Source organism: Amblyomma americanum, chromosome 1, assembly GCF_052857255.1.
Source record: "Amblyomma americanum isolate KBUSLIRL-KWMA chromosome 1, ASM5285725v1, whole genome shotgun sequence".
In the NCBI taxonomy this organism is placed as follows: Eukaryota; Metazoa; Arthropoda; class Arachnida; order Ixodida; family Ixodidae; genus Amblyomma; species Amblyomma americanum.
Window position 1 is genome coordinate 242,917,361 of NC_135497.1, and position 22,364 is coordinate 242,939,724.

Sequence of the window (22,364 nt, forward strand, 5' to 3'; positions counted from 1 at the left end):
CAGTGTACTTTGTTATTGAGATGCATGTATCCCACCGTAAGTAAAACCCATGCTATTTTTTTAGAATTTCGAAAAGGCGGTTGCCCTCAGTGGCGTGGTCCAACAAATTTTGGCTATTTCTGCGAGTTAGCTGCACTGGAGCGGTTGCTTTGCCCGCAAGCTTCTCGAAAGCGCATGTATTTTAGCGCGATGTAGCCAGAATTTGTCTAACCACAGCGCCAAGCGCAAAAGCGCTTTGGAAATTATAAAAATTGTTATAGATATGTTTCATCGTGCGCTACACGCCTCTCGATAATTGAATCGCCTAACGGGTTAAGGTAATTGATTGACTATCGCAATCTTAGTAAACGAACCTGTTAGCTCGTATTAGCTTTATTCTGATTTACTACACAGCTGAGTATAATATGGCGAAAAAAAGCCTAACTCAAGAAGCCTATTTTTAAAAAATTGTGTAATATCGCGAAAAACCCTGGCCGATTGCACCGATTGAACGTCTGGAAAATCTGTTCCAGCTCTGGGGGCTTTGACGCATGGCTTAGATGCTTTCTGCGCGAACTGTGCAGATCTACGGTGCACTCCAGGTACAGGGTTGGTCAAAAGTTCCCAGGCCACAGGGTCTTCTTTGAAGCGGTATAGTACGGACCTTCACACCGCTATGGGTCTAAGAAGGCTCTGAGAGGCGAGAATGATGCTTCTCCTACGCCATTAGGCTTCGAAGGTGCCGTAAATGCCACGCCACACTTGTAAAAGCAGACCACGTGGCCTGGAAACTTTTGACCAATAATAATAATAATAATAACAAGTACAGGCTTTGACCAAGCTTGTACTTGCAACTCTAGCTCTCAGTAGTGTTCCTGTATATGCTCCCGCAGGGAGCATATGCTCCCTACGGGAGCATATACAGGAACACGAACACTAGCTCTCAGCAGCAACTAGCGCCATCTGTCGGCAGCATATTGATAGCATACACGGTTGCAAATGCGCGGCAAAGGCCTGTGCAATAGTTCCTCTTCTTGCGCCCACTAGTTCTGACGGACACTGAAATTCAGTGGTGAGTGCCAAACGTCCAGAATTCCTTGCGCTATTATAGAAAATTCAGCGCCATGCAATACGTTGTGGGAGCGACGCCGACTAAAAGCGGGTGCCCAGAGTGTCTAGGCTTACGCGGGGGAATGTTAGCATGCAGTGGAGTTCACCACCGCTGCCCACGTTCAGCGAAGCGGATGAACAATTGCGTCCGCGAAAATGCGGTATTTTCTTTGAGTGATCACATGGTCTCAAACAAAGGTTTTAAGACTTTTATTGGGAGATTGGTGTCGCGTGTTTGTTTTTTTCCTTTGCAGCAAATACAAAAAAAAGCTGTAGGTTATTAACTTAGTTAAACCAAGTAGGGGTGCGAAATCATGTGTTTAGCCTGATTGGTTCACTGTTTTGCTTTGCTGGGTCGTTGGCACTTCTACCGACAGATTAGACTCAAGTTAAGCTCTGATCGAGGTTAAGCTGATCTGATCTCTTCACACCGCAGATGGAAGTTGATGAATATGGCGATGTGCAGTGCACAGCGTGAGAGTGTATTGCTGTTGAACACGAGGAATGGTAGGCTGCTTAAGTGTAACAAATAGCATGTCAAAGAAAAGAGTGGTTTGCATAGTGCCCTCGTGCACACAAAGCACCACACAAATGTGACAGTTCACCGACCATGACACAAAACTCCCCTTGGCGAGAAGCCAGACCTTGACGGACAGAGTCGATGTGTGGAGTTTAAAAAAGGAAGATTTTGCATCAGGTTGAATATACATCCCGTGAACTCGCTTAAATAAACTCGAATCCATAAAACCAAGGTAAGGCTGCCGATACACGGTCACAGGGAACAGAGATTCTATTAGTACTTCTGTTATCTGCCTCCTTGACAGGTCAGACGAATATTGCAACGAGAAGCGAACAGTCAGGAAATGAAAAATATCAGCAACGTTCTTCAGGAAGTCTCACAAAACGCCCTCTCGGCCATGACCAGTCGAAGCACTAGAGGCGACAACTCAGTCGTCTTCTAAGCACCGCTAGCATAAATGGGTGGCTTGCAGGTTCGAAGAAGGAAAACCAGGATACAAGCTGATGGACAAACGAGTGAACAAGGCCAGCTCCTCCAGACTTGAGAAAAAGAAACAAATAGTCTCGACAGATAGGCTCGCGTTGGGAGCGCCAAACAAATGTCACGAATATCCTGCGCAGTGCTTGAACCCACTTCCTCGCATAGTGCGCCACTTGCAATGCATAGCCGTGTTTACAACTAAGAAGACGTTGTAGACTTGTGCCCGAGTAAAAATCGAAAGCTCACCGCTTATCCAACCGTGCGTTTGACGCCGAACAGAGATAATTAGTGACTCCCAATAAGGCCCATTATGGCGGACCTGATGAAGGGGTACCCCAAAACCGAGGGAATCAGAGTCCCAGCTAACGCCACCAAAACGTTTAGGTTTCATTTCGCAGTAACCCAACAGGAACCAGTTAATTTTTTTGATGTTTAGAGCCGCGCCAAACAAGTCAAACAACTGCGCTGCTAAATGCAAAGGTTCAAGCGCAGTCTTCTTATCTGAACAGAAAACGGCGACGTCATCAGCATATGCGAAAGTTCTAATTTCCGACTAGTCAAGTGAAAATCCTAGAATAGCTCGAGATCTGATGATGCTAAGGCACGAAGGTTCGAGGCATAAACCAAATAGCAGAAGTGAAAAAGGGCAGCCTTGCCGGACATACTAGATTAGTGGAATTGGTTTGGTCAATTCATGAGTAACGATCAATCGTGTATGGGACGATTTCTGGCATAGTCTAATGCACTTTAGCAATGCATCTCCAATGTGTGTACGTTTAAGGACTGCAAACAAGAACTCATGACTCAACATATCAAAGGCCTTCGGAATATCAATGTGAATTAGAGTAACCTGACAGGCCTAATATTTTACAGACTCCAACAACAAACGTGAAGTATGTTTGAGTTTGGATGCCCGGTCACGATAGACACGCGCCTAATGCGAAACTATAAAATCCAGCCCCTAAAGCTGCGAGCGGGATGAAACGATTTTTGCAAATATTTTATAGTCTACATCACACAATAAAATTGGAAGTAGAACAAGCCAAAAAGACAGGCACTAAGAATGAAGGAAACGTTTTGTAGAATTCGCAACTGAAGCCATTCTGTGATGCAGTGTTTTTATGGGACATACTTCAGCAAATAGTCAAACGGGGCGTTAAGATCTCGCCTTACCGTATAAGGCTCTTGCCTGTCCTGAAAGACTCCGGTATTCCGTGCGATCTCATTAATGCTGATTGAACTTTTAGCTTGTGGAAGAGCCGCATGATGGATCAACACGCGGAACCACCTTGTTCATATAAGCCTCTCTTCAGTGAAAAGTGCGCCTTGGTGTGGGGTGTTTGCGCTTCATTTTGGCAGTAAATGCTTGGCGCTTTTTGCTTCGCAGGACCGACCGTCTGAATGGTTGCCGATTTTTGACGCACGTGTATGTCTACCACAATTTTGATGTGCTGGTGAAGTAGCAGTTTAGGAAGACATGAGAATATGTTTCGGTATTGCATAAAGTATGTATTTCCGAAAGCACTTGGTAGCCTAGCGGATTTTATTTCGATGCAAATAAAGAAAAAAAAAGATAGAGCTGTCGTGCAGTGGGCAGCGAAGCTGATCTATTCGCGCCGCCAAAGGTTTGAATCCCAGTGGCGGCAAAATTTCTTTTAATGTTTAATTTTTACTAGGTAAAGGTCAAGGCTTCAGCGTTGAATCGGCTTTTGCAGCTCTGATCGGGAAGATGAGCTTCCGCACTAAAAGGCAATAAGTGCACCATCTGGTTAGATCTCACGGAGAAACGCTTTAGCTATCTCATTCTGGTCGGTTACTGTGCGTCCAAAGAACGAGAGCCTGTGTCTGCTTCAGCGAATATATATGGGCTAGAAGACTAAGGTCACGATGCCGAGTTCGTCTAGCATATAACGATGCTAATTAGAAGGAGTTCTCCAGACCGAGTTTTACGCGTATTATCTAATAAGAGAGACATTCTAAGAAACTTTTTTTTTAATCCATTAGCGCCCAGTTTACTTTGCAAAGTACACTTGGTTTTTGAGCTAAAAAAAATTTTAACCGAATATTCAGATTTGGCTAGTTTGCATTTATGGCACCAGGTGTTACAGCAAGACACTCCTAATCTGATATATTGGCTCGGTACCCTTTCTTTCGATCTACGAGTCGTCATCATCCCGGAAAACGTGTGCTGTTCGAATGCTTGCGGTGGGTACTGCTTTTTTTCTGTGTTTTCTGCTGTTTTACGCCGTATATTGTATAAATAATGGCATATTCAGCATTATGTGGCGTAAGGTAATCGCTACCAAGCACAGGAAGCATCTAGAATGATCTATTTTGATTAGAGGGGTAGATAAATCGCGGTGTATTTTGTATAGTACAACGTGCCTTCGCTGGAGCTTAGACTTGTTTGTTGTTGTAGGTTGCCTCAGGATGGATCCCGGTGTTTTCTTTGGAAAAAGACCGTTTTGCCGGTTGTCTGAGGCTCTCGAGGTTGCCGCTGATGTTGCTGTGCATGCGGAAGAGCCTGTAGATATTGTTATTGTGCCTCCTGAGCCTAGCGTGGATACTGATGTGGAGGAGGCAGACGACGATGGTACAACTGATACGGTGGTAAACGACGTCTCAGGTGACTAGAGAGATCCTTTTACATACCTTGATTCAAAATCTAGAGAAACATAAGCCTTTATATTGCTTTCTAGGCACGCTGGAGTTACACTGCGGTAGATGTGAGGAAACTCGGGACGATGCAAGGCCGCGCAACAGAAAAGCAAAGGTCTAGCGTCCGCTTTGGAAGAACAGCCAGCCAGAGTATCACTGGGCCACTCCAACTAGGGGCACTAAGGAGAGAGAGTTGAACCTCAAGTCTTTATTCTTTGGAAAGTCTCCGAATGAGGTGTTCAGCACAATACTCGATGATGAAGTTCTGACTCATATTGTAGTGCATACCGGAAAATATGCGAAGGAGAATAATGAGCACGGTTTTGTCATCAACATAGAGGATGGTAAGAAACTCATTGGAATTCTGTTGCTTAGCGATATCACAAGCTGCCCAGCCAGCGAATGTACTGGTCCATTGACGAGGACGCTTTGGTTTCGTGTTTTGCAAACTGCATGAGCCAACAGCGATTTCTGGATATAAAGCGCTTTTTGCACCTAGCTGACAATGATTTGATTCAGAGCACAAGTGACAGAATGTTCAAGGTGAGATCGCTAATGGAGCTCCTGAACAAAAAGTTTAGACAGCACAGAATTTTTCATGAAATCCTGTCCATAGATGAATCAATAGTAAAATATTTTTTGCATCACTCATGCAAGCAGTTTATCAAGGGGAAGCCAATACGCTTCGGCTACAAAAACTGGATGTTATGCAGCACCAATGGGTACTGCTATGCATTCGACACATACTGCGGCAAGTCCATTACACCTGATACAAGGCCACTGGGCTCGCGTGTCGTTTCTTCTCTTCTTGAAGTTGTACCGACGGCAAGCGAGCATGCTGTATTCTTTGAGAATTTTTTACCAGTCACAGCCTTCTCGCGTCTCTTTACACTCTAGGATTTCGAGCAACCGGGACTATTCGAGAGAATCGTCTGAATGGATGCCCTCTGCTTTTTAAGAAGGAGATGGAGCGAAAGCAACGTGGAGAATAATGCTTTTGTTTTGATCCCGAAAACGAGGTTCTTTTAGTGAAGTGGAGAGACAGTATCATAGTGACGATGGCGACGAATTATGACACCATTGAACCCCTGAGCTCGGTGAATCGATGGTCATCTTCCGAAAAAAAGAGTAAAGGTTCCGCAACCAAATCTCTTCAGCAGCTACAACAGTGGCATGGGAGGTGTGGATCTTAACGATCAAACTGTGAACAACTACAGAGTTGGCATCCAAGGAAAAAAATGGTGGTGGCCCCTATTTACGCAGATGATCAACATGGCCGTAGTCAACGCATGGATAATTTACCAACTTGTAGGAGATTCACAGCTTGACTTACTCGCATTCACCCGCATCATAGCGAGGCACTACCTGCGCCTTGGTGTGCCTCACTGGATCACCAAGAGGTCTCCACTATATGTCCTATCTGCCATTATTCTCAATCCACACGGACATTTTCATAAGAAGCTGGACAAACAACTCCGCTGCACTGTCTGTCACAAAAGGTCGAAATGGTCTTGCGAAAAGTGCAGTGTTACACTCTGCATAAAGCATGGTTGCTTCAATAAGTTTCATGCACCGTGCTAACTTTCACATTTGCCATGGGAGCGCCCAGTGTACTTTCTAAAGTACAGTATCATAACTTGTGAACTAATAATGGTAAGGCCATGAAACTTTGCACGTGTTGTTATTTACTTCAGGTAATAAGGTGTGCAAAAGATAATTCAACTCCTATTAGTAGTTTCTCCATGGGCCTTAATGGGTTAACTTCAGATCGCATAGTACAAGTTGACAGATTAGAAGTTTTACATGGCTGTTGTACATTATTCTTGCATCGTACTGTCGTTTCTTTACATAGCTGTGGCATTTACTCAAGTGGCACCTGCACTCTAAACACGAATACGCCTACAGAGAAATAAACTGGGAGTAAGCGCTCTTATGGCGCTCTTCCTTTTATGTAAGCAGTTGTAGTGAGAGACAGCTTACTCCCTTCTTACTCCTTCCTGTTTATAGTGTGCCCTTGGGCACATTTCAATTTCGGCACTGTGCCACATCCCCCGTGCTGACAAGGCCGGATTTGTGAGACGCTGTATAAATCCTCAGTTACAAGTGGTGCCAGTCTTGTCATTTTCACATGCCTGCTTAGTCCCCGTTTCCATTTGTGCAGCCTTCAGAATATGCTACAAATATGAACCAACTGGTCCAAACCAAAATATTACTTAAAAGCTTAGATTTTTTATGTTAATACCAGTCAGCTTTTTATTACATCCTTCACTGCTCTGTTCAGCATGCAGCAGTGTATCACAAAGTAGCACAACAAAAAATATCATAGGGTCATGCTTAACTAAAAAGAATTGCTCCTACTCTTCGATGAAATTATTAGCTAAAGGCGCACAATGTCAAGCTTTTACCAGCAGCACCCATATATCATTTCCATTTTTTTTACATTACTTCCTAACTGCTTAACAAACTATTTGACAACTATTGCTAGCAGCGCACAATGCTGCAGCGAATGGACATGAAGCGCAGCATAAATTCTCGTGGCACTCGCCTCTCACTGGCTGATTTTAGCGAAGTAAAGCGCATTTTTTTTCTTCACGGTCCAGGCTTCTTCTGGAGCTTTGTTATAAGCATTAGAAAGCGATAAATAGCCGGGCATCCTGACTGTAGACCCGACGCACGCATGCCGCGGGCCGCACAGGAGCTTCAGACTGATTTGAAAGTGACGAGTAGCTGGGCAAGGAGAGCTGCTGGCTTACAAGTTGAAGATCCCAGCCCCGCGCGCGGGCTGCGAACCATTTCGGAAGCAATGAAATAACCTTAAAAAAAGTTTTTGAGGAAAGGAAATGGCGCAGTATTTGTCTGACATCTCAGTGGACAAGGGAAGGGAGGAAGATGGGAGTGAAAGAAGGAAGAAAGTGGTGCCGTAGTGGAGAGCTCCGGAATAATTTTGACCACCTGGGGGTCTTTACTGCTTGTGTTTTCGGCCGAGTCGAGCTGCGTGTATTGAGTGCACTGAAGAGTTGTCCGTAGCCGAGAATGGCACCGAAAATTATAAAAGGCATTACTCTCACGTCACACTACGCAGCTGATCGCTGGCAAGTGCCCAATCTCAATCCGGCGGTCTCAGCTACTCATCACTTTCAAATTAGAGTTTGTTGCTAGATTGTCAGGGGAATCAGGGACCATGAAGGAAGAGCAGAGAAGGTGCTCTCAACTAAGCACTCAATCGGAGGCGAGTGCCGGGAGAATTTCAGCCCGATGATTCTCGCGACTGCCGGTGGAACAGACACTGCCTTTGTTTTGGCCCTTATGCACTACCAACAAGGAAACTAAGCGTCGTGGGACAACGGTCGTGCTTAAGTAACTTACTCTAATATGACGCGACTTCGGTTTAGTGTCTCGCAAGGGAAGCGCCGTGCTGCACAGCCTAACGAAAACATGTTCTCTGGACGAAAAGGCGAACAAGACACGCGCAGCAATCATCGCGTTTGTTCAGTCGAAGCGGTTTCCATCAAAATAACAGTCACTGAGTGCTCCTGTAAGGCTCACTGATCATATCTCATGCTGGCACAGCTTCTGACAAATGTCGTACACAACAAGCGCAAAGGAGACTATTTTGTACTAAATAAATAGTTATGAAACACCACGATAGAAGCAGCGAAACCAGAGAGAAAACCGTGTGAACATGAGCGCCGCCATTAAAAACGATGGACTACTGGCTTCTTGGCTACTTCGGCGCTTCGACCATGTACTGCACTTTACACTAAATTAAACTATACAACATATACTTATTTTATTTATTTATTAATCCTTAGCCCTGCATTATAGCTACTTTAAATTTTCAAACCTATTAGCGCTGCTCGCAACTAGAAACCGGAGCCGCGCGGCGCCAACGTCGGGGAAAGCGCGATAGATAGCGCCAACAGCGGAAATAGATTGCAGCATGGAGGAAAGAAAAAAAAAAAGAGGCCGTCACGTGACATTTTTTGAAGCCGGAAACGAGCTCGGCACCAAATTGTCCGGGCGCGCTTTTGTTTATTTTTATTTGCGCTCTTGTTTACGTTTCTCCTCGTGCGCGTTTCAAACCACGCGAAGGAGCCAGACTAGAGAGACTCCAGTGCGAGTGCCGCTTGACTCCTGGCCGTTGTTCATGTATACGGGAGACGTCGGAAGCGTTCGTGTGAGACATCCAGCTGCTTCCAGTTATTGCTCTTTGCCGCGTCGTCTCCGCGCCGTCCCCGCTCTCTCGTTCGAACGAAACAGTCCGGCCTTGCATGGCCATAATCAAGTAGCATTCGGCAAAGGCACTTATCGCAACTGTGGCAAGCGCGGGAAGCAACTTATTACGGTGGTCCACCATGGTAGGTCGTTTATTGCCACTTTTGCCTGCGTCGTTTTGCGAAGACGGAGATATGTGTCCGTGAGTTTCTTCCAGGCTGCACTTTGCGAAATATACTGGTATACTTACATCCGGCTCATTCTAGACTCGTACGAGTTAATAGCAGGGCTAGAAGGTTAATTTCACCAGGTAAGGTGAAGGACAAAAACTAGTTCAATGAAATTGTGTATAAATACACAGCTGCTGCCAAAATATAGCAGAATAAAACAAAACCAAATCTTCCATATATATACTTTGAAGAGCATGCTTTTTGTTCTCATTTTTTTATATAAACTGTTACACATGGTGCCACTGAAATAGAACTTATAACTCTGTGCCGTGTATCATCTTTAATTCTTTTTTTATTCTGTGTGCCTTGGATTGCACTGTGTATTTCATGATACTTCTGAAAGAACTATCCCACTTTAATGCAATGTAAAGTACTGCCTTTAAATTTAAGCTTCCTGAAAAGCTTTAGAACATGGCTACCCTGGAAGCTTTCCGTGTCCAGCTTGCTGGCACAAGGCTTATATTTAAATGGCCCTCTGCAATACTTTGTACATGAGAACATCATGATTTTCGAATGGACAGCTGTCAAATGTGCTCATGAGGTTTTAAAACAATCTTTATTTGCTGGAATGAATTCAGAGCTTCATGCCTGAGATCCCTGAGCAAGGTTCTTGATGTCGAGATGTTTGCATGCTGCGTTCGCATAAATGTGGTCCGTATACTGGCCACACTTCAATCACGCTCTCTGGCGGATAGCACAATCCTCTCAGTATTATGCTGAATGAGTGTGCGCGTCCATGCTTTTGGCTAAGTCGTAAACAATGCTTCCATGATGCACGATAACACCGCAGCTTAGTGTTCAACCTTCCTTTTAATGCTGCTCTTGTTGATGAATATTGCAATCTCTATATTGCATATGTTTGGGAAGCTGGCTGTTTCAACAACGTCTCCTGCTGCAGCAGTGAGTACAAAAAGAATCCTGGAGTATTTTGTTATTGGTCTTGAATACTGTATTTTTCTTCATAGCAAGTTTTCGTGTGGCTGGCCATGCCGGGAAAGCTTTCTCATGCATCAGCGAGGATTGGCAATTATACTAAGAAGTCTGAGTTCTTGACCCTGAATGCAAAACTTAGCATCATAACATATTCATAATGATGACCGCGCCAACAATGACATTTGATCCACAACTTCAAGAGCCACTCATAGAGGTGACAGAAATAGAGAGTGCCGACAGTGGCTATAGGAGCACAGCAGGGAAGGATTTATGGTGGGGGGGATGTCATCCCCATTCAAAAACCTGACATTTTACATAGGAAAACCGTGCCGAGCCCCTATTTCTCAACAAAAAAATTCCAAGAAATACATGTTTCATATGAGACAGCCCCCTCCTCCCCCCCTTTAAGAATGATCCATAAATCCACCCTTCTAGCATTGACACGTGGCAGGTTTGGCATCCACAGATCTAGTGTAGAGCATGATTATTTATATACATGACCGTACCTTTTCAGACTGCTTCTAGAAGTTTAGGAGTACCCAGTGGCTTCAGTATAGGTTTCACAGTGCTGCTGTGCGTTATTTCATTGCTGTGTTTCATGTTTAACGTGCACAGTTGCAGCTGTACACATATATTTTCTCTAGTTGTTGAAATTTTAGCTTGTAATGCCACTGCAGAGTAGCACACTTTACTTGTGATCCACCATACAGAAAATGAAAGTCAATGTATTGAACACATCAAATTATATTTTTTCAGCATAACTGCAGGCATCTTTGAAATTGAATGCACATGTGCATTCTCATTTCAATGAGTACTTTTTACCACAAATGACACTGTCATAGGACATGGGAAAAATAAACACATGTGAGAAAAAGCGCCCAAATTCAGTTCGAGCTTCATTACGCAGTGAAAGCTCGGAGCGTAAACGTCCATACTATTAATACGCGAAGGGTGGCAAACGAAACCATATGGGGAGTTGAAACATTTTCGCTGTCATGAAGTGCGAAAATGCTTCGCCTTTTTCGCACTTTTTTCTCATGACCTCAACAAAGCAACTGCTGAACCTGCTACAGGAAACGGATCTAAAAACAGCGTGCGACCAGAAATACAGACTTGATCTCGATATGAACGAATACACATGAGCCCGGCACGTCCCAAAGGCAAATAGCTTGCACGACACTTGAGACAGGCATGCGACAAAGTTTCTATATACTAAGAACAAAGCGAGCGCCGCTGCTTCCTTTGCAATATCGCTCTCCGCCCATTTCATGAACCCCGCCGCTCACACAAGTGCAATCGTCGAAAAACAAAAATACCAGTTGTATTATAACCAACACCAGTTGCAATCGCTGGAGCGTTGCAAGAACACACATAACTAGCAACGAGGTTTCACTGCTGATCGAAACAGGAACGCGAATAGCACACAGCACGCAAAAGACACGAAACATTCGCACAATACGCCGACGACCGCTCTGTAGTGCACGCCGTTTCGAATCACTGGTGAACGAACAGGGCGAGTGAACAGCGGCGGCCCCCCCCCCCCCCCCCCCCCCCCCTTTACTGCTGTCCGGATATTTGCTTCTCAGTTTTCTAGTTCGCTTTCTCCATTTCGTGTCAACATTCTTTATATACAGGTATCTGAAAACTTTCGTAGCCCACTGCCCATTCGTAGCCCGTCCATTTTAGCCGTGATGTTATTGTGACTCCTAGATACTTATATTCTTTTACCTCTCTGACTGCATTGTTATTTATGTTGTATGTAAAATTAAGTTGCGTAGTCTTTTTACTGATGCAGAGATAAACTGTTTTGTCGAAGTTAATAACCATTTCCTATTTGTTACACCATTTTGCTAATAATTGTAGATTTTCGTTCAAAGTAAGCTAGTCAGACACAGATTTGACAGAATTAAATATAGTACAATAATCCGCAAACAGCGTTTCGGTCACAGAGGGTTAGAGAGCTTCTGTGAGGTTTTTATACAGATATTGAAGAGTACTGGACCCAAAACCGATCCCTGAGGCACACCTAAGTAAACTTCTAAGAATCGAGAGGTTGCTCCATCGATGTCGCAAACTGCTTTCGTTTTGATAAACATGATGTGACCCAACTGATTATTTGGTCCGGAATGCCTAATAGTTTCATTTTTGTTGCTAGTTTATGATGAAGAACTTTATCAAAAGCTTTGGAATAATCTAAAAAATTATGTCGACCTGGCGACCACAATCAAACACTTTGACAATTTTACCTACAGTGACCCCTAGTTGTGCTGTAGTGGAATATCCTTGACGGAAGTCATGTTGGGCTTTGGTCATTATTTCCGTCTGGTCTGAAAAATTGTTGTGGTATTTGGTGATTAAATGTTCTGGCACTTTTGTAGGAGGTGGAAATGAGAGAAATAGGGCGGTAATTACCAACTTGCAGTCGGCTGCCATTTTTAAAATCCGGAATCACGTGGGAAATTTCCCATTCATATGGTACTATACCCGATTCAAGAGACTCATTAAATATTATTATCGAAAACTTGGCTAGTATTGCAGCGTAAATTTTAAGAAAGGTAGTGGGAATATTATCGGGGCCGGGGGTTCCTTGGTGTCTAGCCGCAGGAGTAATTCTACTATTATTTCTCTGCTAATGGTAACACTTCTTTCGAGACTGTTCAGACAACAGTCGTTAAACGTTGTATTAGATTTAGTAAATACGCTTTGGAAGTAAGTATTAGAAGCATCAGCTATCCCCTTTTTATCTGTAATGGCACAGTCGTCGATGATAATCTTGTCAAGTTTTCTAGTTGCTTTGTTTGACAGAAACTGCCAAAATTTACTGGGATTTTCTGTCACGAAAAAAACCAAGTGTCTCACCATGGAAGCCAGGTTGAAACTCTTAGTCGTAGCTGCATGTTTGCCCCTACCAAAAACGCACGGCACCATACTTCTGTATAATGACGTGGTATGCAGCACTTTTTGGTTGAAATCAGCTTCACAAGATATGGACATTGTTGCTGTCTTCTACACTTTAGCGTTAGGCTAAGATTAATGAAAATGACTCTTCAAACATTCTTGGGTTGGTAGAGCGTATTTCGGACGCGTATTTCGGAGGTTGTGGGTTCGGATTCCATTGATGACATGTCGTTTTTTCTTCTGCTTTCTAATAAATTATTTTAAAAATAATTACCCAGTTAATCTTCCGTCGATGAAGATCACAAATTAAAAAGACACTCCTTGGTTTCAGTGAATATTGGCTTCTTTCATGTGCGTTAGAGTGTGCGAATATCTGCGGTGCTCACCGCTGCTTGTTGCTTTCGCAGCGCTAGTCGAGGCATGGCAGAGAAGGCCAAGTGGCCCGTGCGCCGCGGGGATAGAAAATCAACTATTACAATTTAGTTAATCAGCTTACTAGTAAAAGCAATTTACCAGTTGGGAGTTGAGTTGTACGCTGCAGGTGGTATTAACCTTGCTTGTTCTGCGGGCAGTCTCCACCGTAGCGTGACTTATATGTTAATAATGACATAAACCTTTCGGATCAGTTGTCTGGTGTCCGCTTTAACTCGTATTACTACGCGTCAAACGCCATACTGTTACCTCAAAAAGCCTATTTTTTAAAAAATTAGTGTCAAGCATTCCTGAAAGACCTGGTATATCGCCTGCGACGTGGAGCACCTAAAAAGCCCCAATTATCAAATAATTCCCTCCGCGTATGGATCTCAAGGAAGCGCTGGGCAAATTTTTAATAGGTCCGTTAGGTTTTCGGGGTCGCCGCCTGCAATCATCGCGTCCCGTCGGCATCGTCACTGGCATGAACGCTTACTTTCTGAGCTTTTTTGTCAGCTTTGGAACAATCGAACCTTGAAGCAAGTGCCAGGTATCGTAGTAGCTTATAAGAACGGTCAGCGTTCATGCAGTTGTCCCCGATAGTACAGAGGCGCGCTGGTGGTACTTCGCACAAGCAACTGCACGATGTGATTAAAACAAAGCTCCTCCTGCGGTAGCTCGAAAGTGGCCTCAATTTCGAGACATATTCTCGCGTCGGCTGTCCAATCTGCAAATTCCGGTTTTTGAGGCTGATATCCACCATCAGCTGTGGGTATGCCCGGCGCTGGAGCCGACGAGAATCTGGCACCTGGTGCGGCAGCGGGTCTCTCGCCGGCCAATACTTCGTTATATATCGCTTGGAGTCAGGGACCGCATTATCAGCTTTATTAGAACTGCCAACATTTTTCCTTTATTTAGCCATCATTATCTTTCAACCATCATTACATACCCTTTTTATGCCCTCAGGAAATAAATAAATATCGATTTGTAAAACGAAAAGACGAACAAACAAGAAAGCCGTGGTAACTCTTCTGTGCATGTCTGTAGACGTGAATTTGAGATGGCTGGCGATTAGTGCTGGAACTATAATTCGTTTCAGAGCTCTCCACAAACTATCTGCTTTTTTTCCCGCAGAAGGCGGAAACAGCGAGGTCAGACCAAAATGTGTCTTCTCCTGCGGTGCATGCGGTGAGCTGTTTTCAGCGCAAGATCTCTTGGAGAAGCACAGGCGGCGCAAGCACCCGCAGAGGCCAGAGGGAAGGCACTGCTGCGCCCACTGCCCCTATTCGAGCGATCGAAAGTAAGACAAGATTTGAACTTTCCTCTCTTTTTGGTTTTGTTATGTGAGGTTTTAACTGGGGGATAAATAAATTATCCCCGATTAACCGCTGCTCACATGGTTCAAAACTGCCCGGACCCTACCCCGTGATAGCTCGCGCTACCGAGCGCACGCCGACCACGTCGGGCCTTGCTCTGTGTGGGAAGAAAGGAGCAACACTCTGGCTGACTCAAACAGGCATTTATTGGTACAGCAACAATAACGTCGGCTAGCAACAAAATATGCGAAGGAATTGAGGTCATCCGACTCACCATCACGGTTTCGAGCGAACATTCGCCCACGCTAAGGCAAGCGAGAAACTCCGAGGCCAATAGGGACGAGCTAGCGGGAGGGTGTTCCCGACATGAGGCCTCGCTCCGCTAGCGAAGAGCGGAGCGCCGCGCCGAACAGTCGGTACGCGTCGAGTTCCCGAGCCGAAGATCGGGCGCTATATGCTGTTGGAGATGGCGCTTCGTTCCCACCGCTGGACACCAGTTGTTGAATGGGGGTTCAGTGTCACTCCCGACGGGACCACAGGTCAGGAACGACGCTTGCTCCGAACTGCGCCACCACCACCAGGATAGGACTGCCGACGAGGTTAAGGAGTTGGATGATCGGAGGAAGGTTACTGGAGGGTTCATTTACAATATTTACATAGATAGAGTCAAAAGGAACTTCTCTCCGAAGAGAGGATATTAAAAGGAGGCCTAAGGAGCCTTAAAAGGGAGCATGATCCCTAAATGAAGCACGATTCAGGGAGCGCCCAAATGGTGCACGATTTTCACTGCACTCGCTGTCCAGTTTTATACTGTTCTTGGTCCCTAGATTCCCCAGGTTGAGGACGTCTCTGCCAGGGTGGGAGTGGTCTGTCTTATATTATCACGCACAAACACGCACCACCGCACACAGGGACATGCCCTCGTCATGTGTTGAGCCAGGGAGAGAGGAGGATGCCCTCGGGTCCACTCCGACTGCGGAGGGAGATGATCTCGTAGCCAGCGGAAAGATTCCACGCACCGCCGTCACCTGTTCTTTAGATGTCAGTCGACGCCCCGGACAAGAACGCATGGTCGGGTCCAGTAGTCGGAAGGGTCGCTTCGTTCCTGGCGACGCCTGCGAAGGCTGGCGGACGACGACCGCTAATCCGCCGCCGTTTTTTCACACAGAGCGTCTTCTACTGGGAATGAGGCCGCATTAGTTCCCTCAACTTAGTCACGGGCATTTGGGAAAAATAGTTGCCGTTGGCTCGCTGCGGCGGCCTCTCCGCTTCGCCCGGAGTCCGCCCGGGATCCGGGGTACTCGGGTCGGAAACGTGGGAGGATTCTTATCGCGTGGCTCGGGACCATCCCGAAGAAGCTTAGTGATGGCTTCCTGCAGGTGAACCTTGCCGAAGACGCTGCCAACCCAGAAGAGCGGGCCCCCGAATGTAACAATGTAATGCCCCGCGCGCACGTGCAGCAAATACGCAGTTTGTGGCACTCGTTTCGTTGCGACGGCGGCGCCCTTCCTTGTTATTTAAAGTAACTAAAAATTAATATAGAGTTAATATTAATATATAGAGTTAATATGCAGATACACCTGCGACTTGCGACAAAGGTGCTCCAATATTTATATTCAAAAATGGCAGGCAGAGGTGAAGGAAATAGCTGGGTATTACTGCAGGATAATGTTACAACCGGATGGTGTTGCATTATTGAAAAAAGAATACTCCCTTTCTTTCTTCTCTCCTTCCGGACGAAGCAGTGTCGGTGAGAGGTGGATCCGCGGCCCCGTGTGGTAGCATATACGCATGCAGTGGGCTTCTTCTAGTTTTTCAGCTCTGCGTCGTCAGTGTGGCTAACATGCTCACAGTGTCTACTTTTTAATCCCCCTTTCATTTGCTTCCACACAGACCTAATGTCGTCAGACACGTGCGGACCCACACGGGCTGGCGGCCCTTCTTGTGCCAGGTGTGCGGGAAGGGCTTCGCACGGCTAGACCATCTCACCGGCCACCAGCTGGTCCACTCGGGGGAGGGTCTGCACGAGTGCCCGGAGTGCGGACAGCGCTTCAGCCAGGCGTCTAACCAGACTGGCTGCTCACCGCAGGGTGCAGCACTGTGTGGACGGCGGGGCTGCCTCGCACCTGTGTACCCGCTGCGGGAAGTGGTTCAACCATAAGGGCCACCTCAACAGGCACCTGCTGACAAACACGGGGGAGAGGCCCCACGTTTGCTCACAGTGCGGCAAGAGGTTCACGCGACTTGTTGATGCCGTGAGACCTGAGAGGGTGGTGCACGGCCGCCAATACCAGCTCCAGTGCCCGCTCTGCGTGAAAGGCATTGTGAACATGGCCAACATGAGAATACATGTGTGCACATGCCACAGCTGTGCTAAGGATAACGAAGAGCTGTGCAGCGATGAGTGAGGGACTCAGTGCAGGTGGAGGCATGTAAAAGGCTCCTCTTGAGCCCTGTCTTGTGTGTTTTTTCGTGAAATTTTCACATCTGTGAAGAATTACACAAACTAGAATTTGTTTTTAGCACAGAAAGACACCACACGAAGAAACTAACTTCACAGTACCAAGCGCTAAGAACTCGGTTTTTATTGACAGATCGCTTGCTTTTATACAGCAGCTGCTCGTATCACATCACATCACATCACTTTATTTTCCTTAAAGACCCCTTTCGGGGTGTTACATAAGGGGTGGGGTTTACAAGATACAGGCGATCACAGAAGTCGAAAATGTGGATGGACAGGTTATGGCAGCGACATGGTGGGGAAGGCCGTACCAGTCAGTTGCTGTTCGTGAAAAAAATGAGTTCATGAAGGTAGTAGTACGGGCTCGTGGACGCAAAACTTGACCGATGCGATGGGATCTGCGTGGTGGGGGTGCGCAGATGTATGGTTCTTGTCTTAGGGGTGAATAAAAAAACTTGTGATACAAAACAAGACTGGCAATGCGACGGCGAGCAGAAAGATCACACAAACCTGATTGTAATCTTAGAGATGACATGCTAACGTCGTATGAGTATGAAGAGAGAATAAATCTGGTAGCTCGGTTTTGTACAGCTTCGATGGCATTTGTTAAATATGCTTGATGAGGGTTCCAGATGGGCAATGCGTATTCCAGTTTAGTTCTGATAAGTGAGATGTATGCTTGTAGTCACGTGTTGAGGGGCTTCCCTCAGGTGACGTTTTAATGAACCTAATGTTTTATTAGCTGATGATATCAGATTAGTGACGTGCAGTCGCCAAGATAAATCATTAGAAATGGTGATACCTAAGTATTTGTAAGACTGGACGAGGTCAACAGGGCAGTTAGAAACGGAATATTCAAAAACAAAAGGGTTGCGACGGCGGTGAAAAGACATGTACTTACATTTGTTAGGGTTGAGTGTCATCATCCACTGCGAACACCAGTTTAGTACGAGGTTTAGGTTTGCTTGAAGGGATTCTTGGTGAGAAGGGTTAGTTACCGAACGATAAATAACGCAATCGTCAGCGAACAAGCGGATATGGCAAGATACGCGCTGGGGTAAGTCGTTAATGTAAATGAGGAATAACAAGGGACCAAGGACGGAACCCTGCGGGACGCCAGAGGTGACTGGGAGTGGGTTGGAGGATTGGTTATTAATGTAGACTGACTGAGAGCGGTGCGTGAGGAATTCGTTAATCCACGCGTTGATGTTTGGATGTAGGTTTAACTTGGAAAGTTTAAGAAGCAAGCGTTGATGAGGTACTTTATCGAATGCCTTAGCGAAGTCTAAGAAGATGGCGTCAGTTTGCAGATTAATATCAAGGTTGGCGTGAATGTCATGAAGAAAAATGGCTAGTTGAGTCTCGCACGAAAAACCCTTACGAAAACCATGCTGTGACGGATGAAAGAAGTTATTGGAATCTAAGAATTGCATGATTTGGGAGTAAATGACGTGTTCCATGATCTTGCAGGGAATACTTGTTAATGAAATGGGAATGGCCGATAATTAAGAGGTGAATCAGTATTACCTGTTTTGTGCACGGGAACTACCTTCCCCACTTTCCAGTCGTCTGGAATGGTTCCTTCGGAGAGTGATTGCGAAAACAATAAACAGAAAATACTGAAACAGGCTGGGTTAGCGTTTTTCAAAATTTTTGGATTGATGTCATCTATGCCGGCGGCAGAGGAATGTTTTATTTTATCTATTATGCACGAAATTCCACTACTGCTGAAAGTTATGGCGTCCATGGCTGTAGTAATAATAAGTGGTAATGTAAAACATGGTGCTTGGGATTCGTCGGTGAAAACAGATGAAAATGCAGAGTTAAAGATGTCTGCAGAGTCAGAATCAGCCACGATTTCACCAGCATTGTTAGTGATGGTGATAGCGCGCGATTCCTTCGGGTTTATCACCTTCCAGAATTTCTTGGGGTTATCAACTATCATTTTTGGTAGTACTACTTCGAAAAATGAACGCTTAGCACTTCCAATCTCGGCCAAGTATGCGTTCTCAGCTTCATAATATTTTTCCCATGCGTGTTGGTTTGCGTGGCGTTTCGCTGTACGAAATGTGCGTTTTTTCTTGTTTTCGAGCCTTTTCAGTGTCTTTGTGAACCAGGGTTTCTGATTACTCCTTCGTAAACTGCATGATGGAATATATTTATTTGTTAGTTCGATAACTTTATGTTTGAAAAGGGTCCAGTTCTCATTTACACTTCTGGAAAGATAGGACGTTTCAAAGACCGACAGAAAGTTCGTTATTTCAGAGTTGATTGCTTCATAGTTTCCCTTATCGTAGAGCCTAATAGTTTTCTGGGAAGTTTGTCTTAATTCAGGTGAGAAGTTAAAGGTGGCATGGATTACTTTATGGTCGCTGATTTCTCGGAGGCCTGTAATGAAATTAAGACTGTCTGGATGAGTGGTCAGTATGAGATCCAGAGTGTTCGCTGCTTCCCCTGCGACGCGTGTCGGTTCCGATACAACTTGGGTCAAGTTAAAATAAGTCAAACGTCAATGAAGTCATTCGGCTCTTTTTGACTAACTATGGGCTGAGGTTGGTTACTCCAGTCGATATTGGGGTAATTGAAGTCCCCAAATAGTAGGATGTGTGCTTTAGGGTGCTTTGATACTAGTTTGTTCAGAACATTGTGAAGCTTGCGGGGAGAGTCGGGACTTTTGCGAGGTGGCCTATAACACACACCAATTAATAACGTCAGAGGTGAGGCACGGCACATAATCCACAGCATTTCTATGTCTGACGCGATATCAATGGCAGAACAAGACAATTGTTCGCTGACTGCAATTAGGACTCCTCCCCAGCGAGAATACTTGTGATCAGCGCGAAAAAGATTAAAGTTGGGCAGGTCAAACAGAATTTCTGAGTCAGTGATATCGCTGTTCAGCCACGTTTCGGTCAATATAAGTAGATTGCTGCCTGACGAAGTTACAAGGTTCGATACGATATCGCGTTTCACCAGGAAGCTGCGAACGTTAGTAAAGATTACTGATAGTGAAACGTTGGAGCATGGCGTAGGTGGGGGATGAGCTGAGGGCGATGATCGGCAAGGATGAGCTGATTGCTAGGGTATTTCTCTTACAGATTCTGAAAGTTCATCGAAAACGTAACGTTTGGGGCCAATATGCAAAGTTTTAAATCTCAGGGAAAAAGGCACGGACTTCACCCTGGCAAAAGCGACAAGATGTTTCCGGCAGTTTTGAACGCGGCGCGAAAAGTCTTCACCTACGCTGTAGTCTGTACCTTTGAATTTAGAACCTTTAGAAAGAATTGATTCTTTAGTTTTAAAGGATGTAAACATAACGATAATTGGGCGTTTCCTGTCCTTAGAGTGTCGTCCGAGGCGATGGGTGCGTTCAATGTCGTTAGGGCTCAACTGGGTGACCAGGTGGTCAGAGCAGTGGCGAATGATCAAGTCTTCTGTAAGCGAACACGTTTCGGTGGGGTTGGTATTGGGTAAACCATAGAAGAGTAGGTTATTGCGCCGAGAGCGATTCTCTGCGTCATCTAGACGAGCTTCCAGCACACCAACTAAACGAGACGTTGCAGCCGAAGTGGCCTGAATCCCCTCCAGATCATTGCGGAGTGTAGACAGACTTTCGTAGTCAGTTTCTAAGGCGCTGAGACGCGTAGTTAGATTAGTCATTTTCAGGTCTATTGAGAGCAGTTGACCCTTAAGCTCTTGCACTTCCTTAACCAATTCTGTCTGGCCAGTAGACATCTTTTTTAGTTCGCCAAGGATTACGTCTAGCTTCTCGGGGCCGGGATTGCTCTCAATGTCACCGCACATCAGTAATAGGGACCGAACAACATGAAAGCACTCAATACAGGTAGCAAGGCAACACTGGGGGCTCGGAAGCTGTACCAAAAAGTAGTTGCTGGTTTTTTTTGTGAATATAGTTCGATGGTTACCAACCTGCATAGCGAAGAGAAGTGGGTTATGCAAACGTGTTGTGGCACAGCCACCGAGCCCACAGGGTATGGTGGATGGTCGCTGCTCCTTTATAGATGGCACGGTGAGTGTTGTTGCTGACGATGGGGCCTCCCAGTCTGCGCTGAGTGTCAAGTTGACTTGAATCGGCGGGTTGGTAGTCGCTGCGCACAATGTCCTTCCGTCAGCCGCGCCGCGCAACGGCGCATGCTCATTCGCGGTCGCCCAGGTAGCGCAAAAGACAGCATTGAGCAAGAGCCAGATGATCGAGGGCGAGTGCACCTGCATGGCGAAGACAAGTGGGTTATGCAAACGTGTTGTGGCACAGCCACCGAGCCCACAGGGTATGGTGGATGGTCGCTGCTCCTTTATAGATGGCACGGTGAGTGTTGTTGCTGACGATGGGGCCTCCCAGTCTGCGCTGAGTGTCAAGTTGACTTGAATCGGCGGGTTGGTAGTCGCTGCGCACAATGTCCTTCCGTCAGCCGCGCCGCGCAACGGCGCATGCTCAATCGCAGTCGCCCAGGTAGCGCAAAAGACAGCATTGAGCAAGAGCCAGATGATCGAGGGCGAGTGCACCTGCATGGCGAAGAGAAGTGGGTTATGCAAACGTGTTGTGGCACAGCCACCGAGCCCACAGGGTATGGTGGATGGTCGCTGCTCCTTTATAGATGGCACGGTGAGTGTTGTTGCTGACGATGGGGCCTCCCAGTCTGCGCTGAGTGTCAAGTTGACTTGAATCGGCGGGTTGGTAGTCGCTGCGCACAATGTCCTTCCGTCAGCCGCGCCGCGCAACGGCGCATGCTCATTCGCGGTCGCCCAGGTAGCGCAAAAGACAGCATTGAGCAAGAGCCAGATGATCGAGGGCGAGTGCACCTGCATGGCGAAGAGAAGTGGGTTATGCAAACGTGTTGTGGCACAGCCACCGAGCCCACAGGGTATGGTGGATGGTCGCTGCTCCTTTATAGATGGCACGGTGAGTGTTGTTGCTGACGATGGGGCCTCCCAGTCTGCGCTGAGTGTCAAGTTGACTTGAATCGGCGGGTTGGTAGTCGCTGCGCACAATGTCCTTCCGTCAGCCGCGCCGCGCAACGGCGCATGCTCAATCGCAGTCGCCCAGGTAGCGCAAAAGACAGCATTGAGCAAGAGCCAGATGATCGAGGGCGAGTGCACCTGCATGGCGAAGAGAAGTGGGTTATGCAAACGTG

At 46.1% G+C, this 22,364-nt stretch overlaps 1 protein-coding gene across 1 annotated transcript; it reads left to right on the top strand.

The window, feature by feature from the left end:
* The first annotated feature begins 4,519 nt into the window (after positions 1-4,519).
* Positions 4,520-18,223, top strand: LOC144116338 (uncharacterized). Its single transcript, XM_077651089.1, has 4 exons — positions 4,520-4,696; positions 4,884-5,091; positions 14,569-14,734; positions 16,644-18,223. The coding sequence occupies exons 1-4, from the start codon at positions 4,520-4,522 to the stop codon at positions 16,909-16,911; spliced, it is 819 nt and encodes a 272-aa protein (XP_077507215.1). The 3' UTR covers positions 16,912-18,223.
* Positions 18,224-22,364: the final 4,141 nt, after the last annotated feature.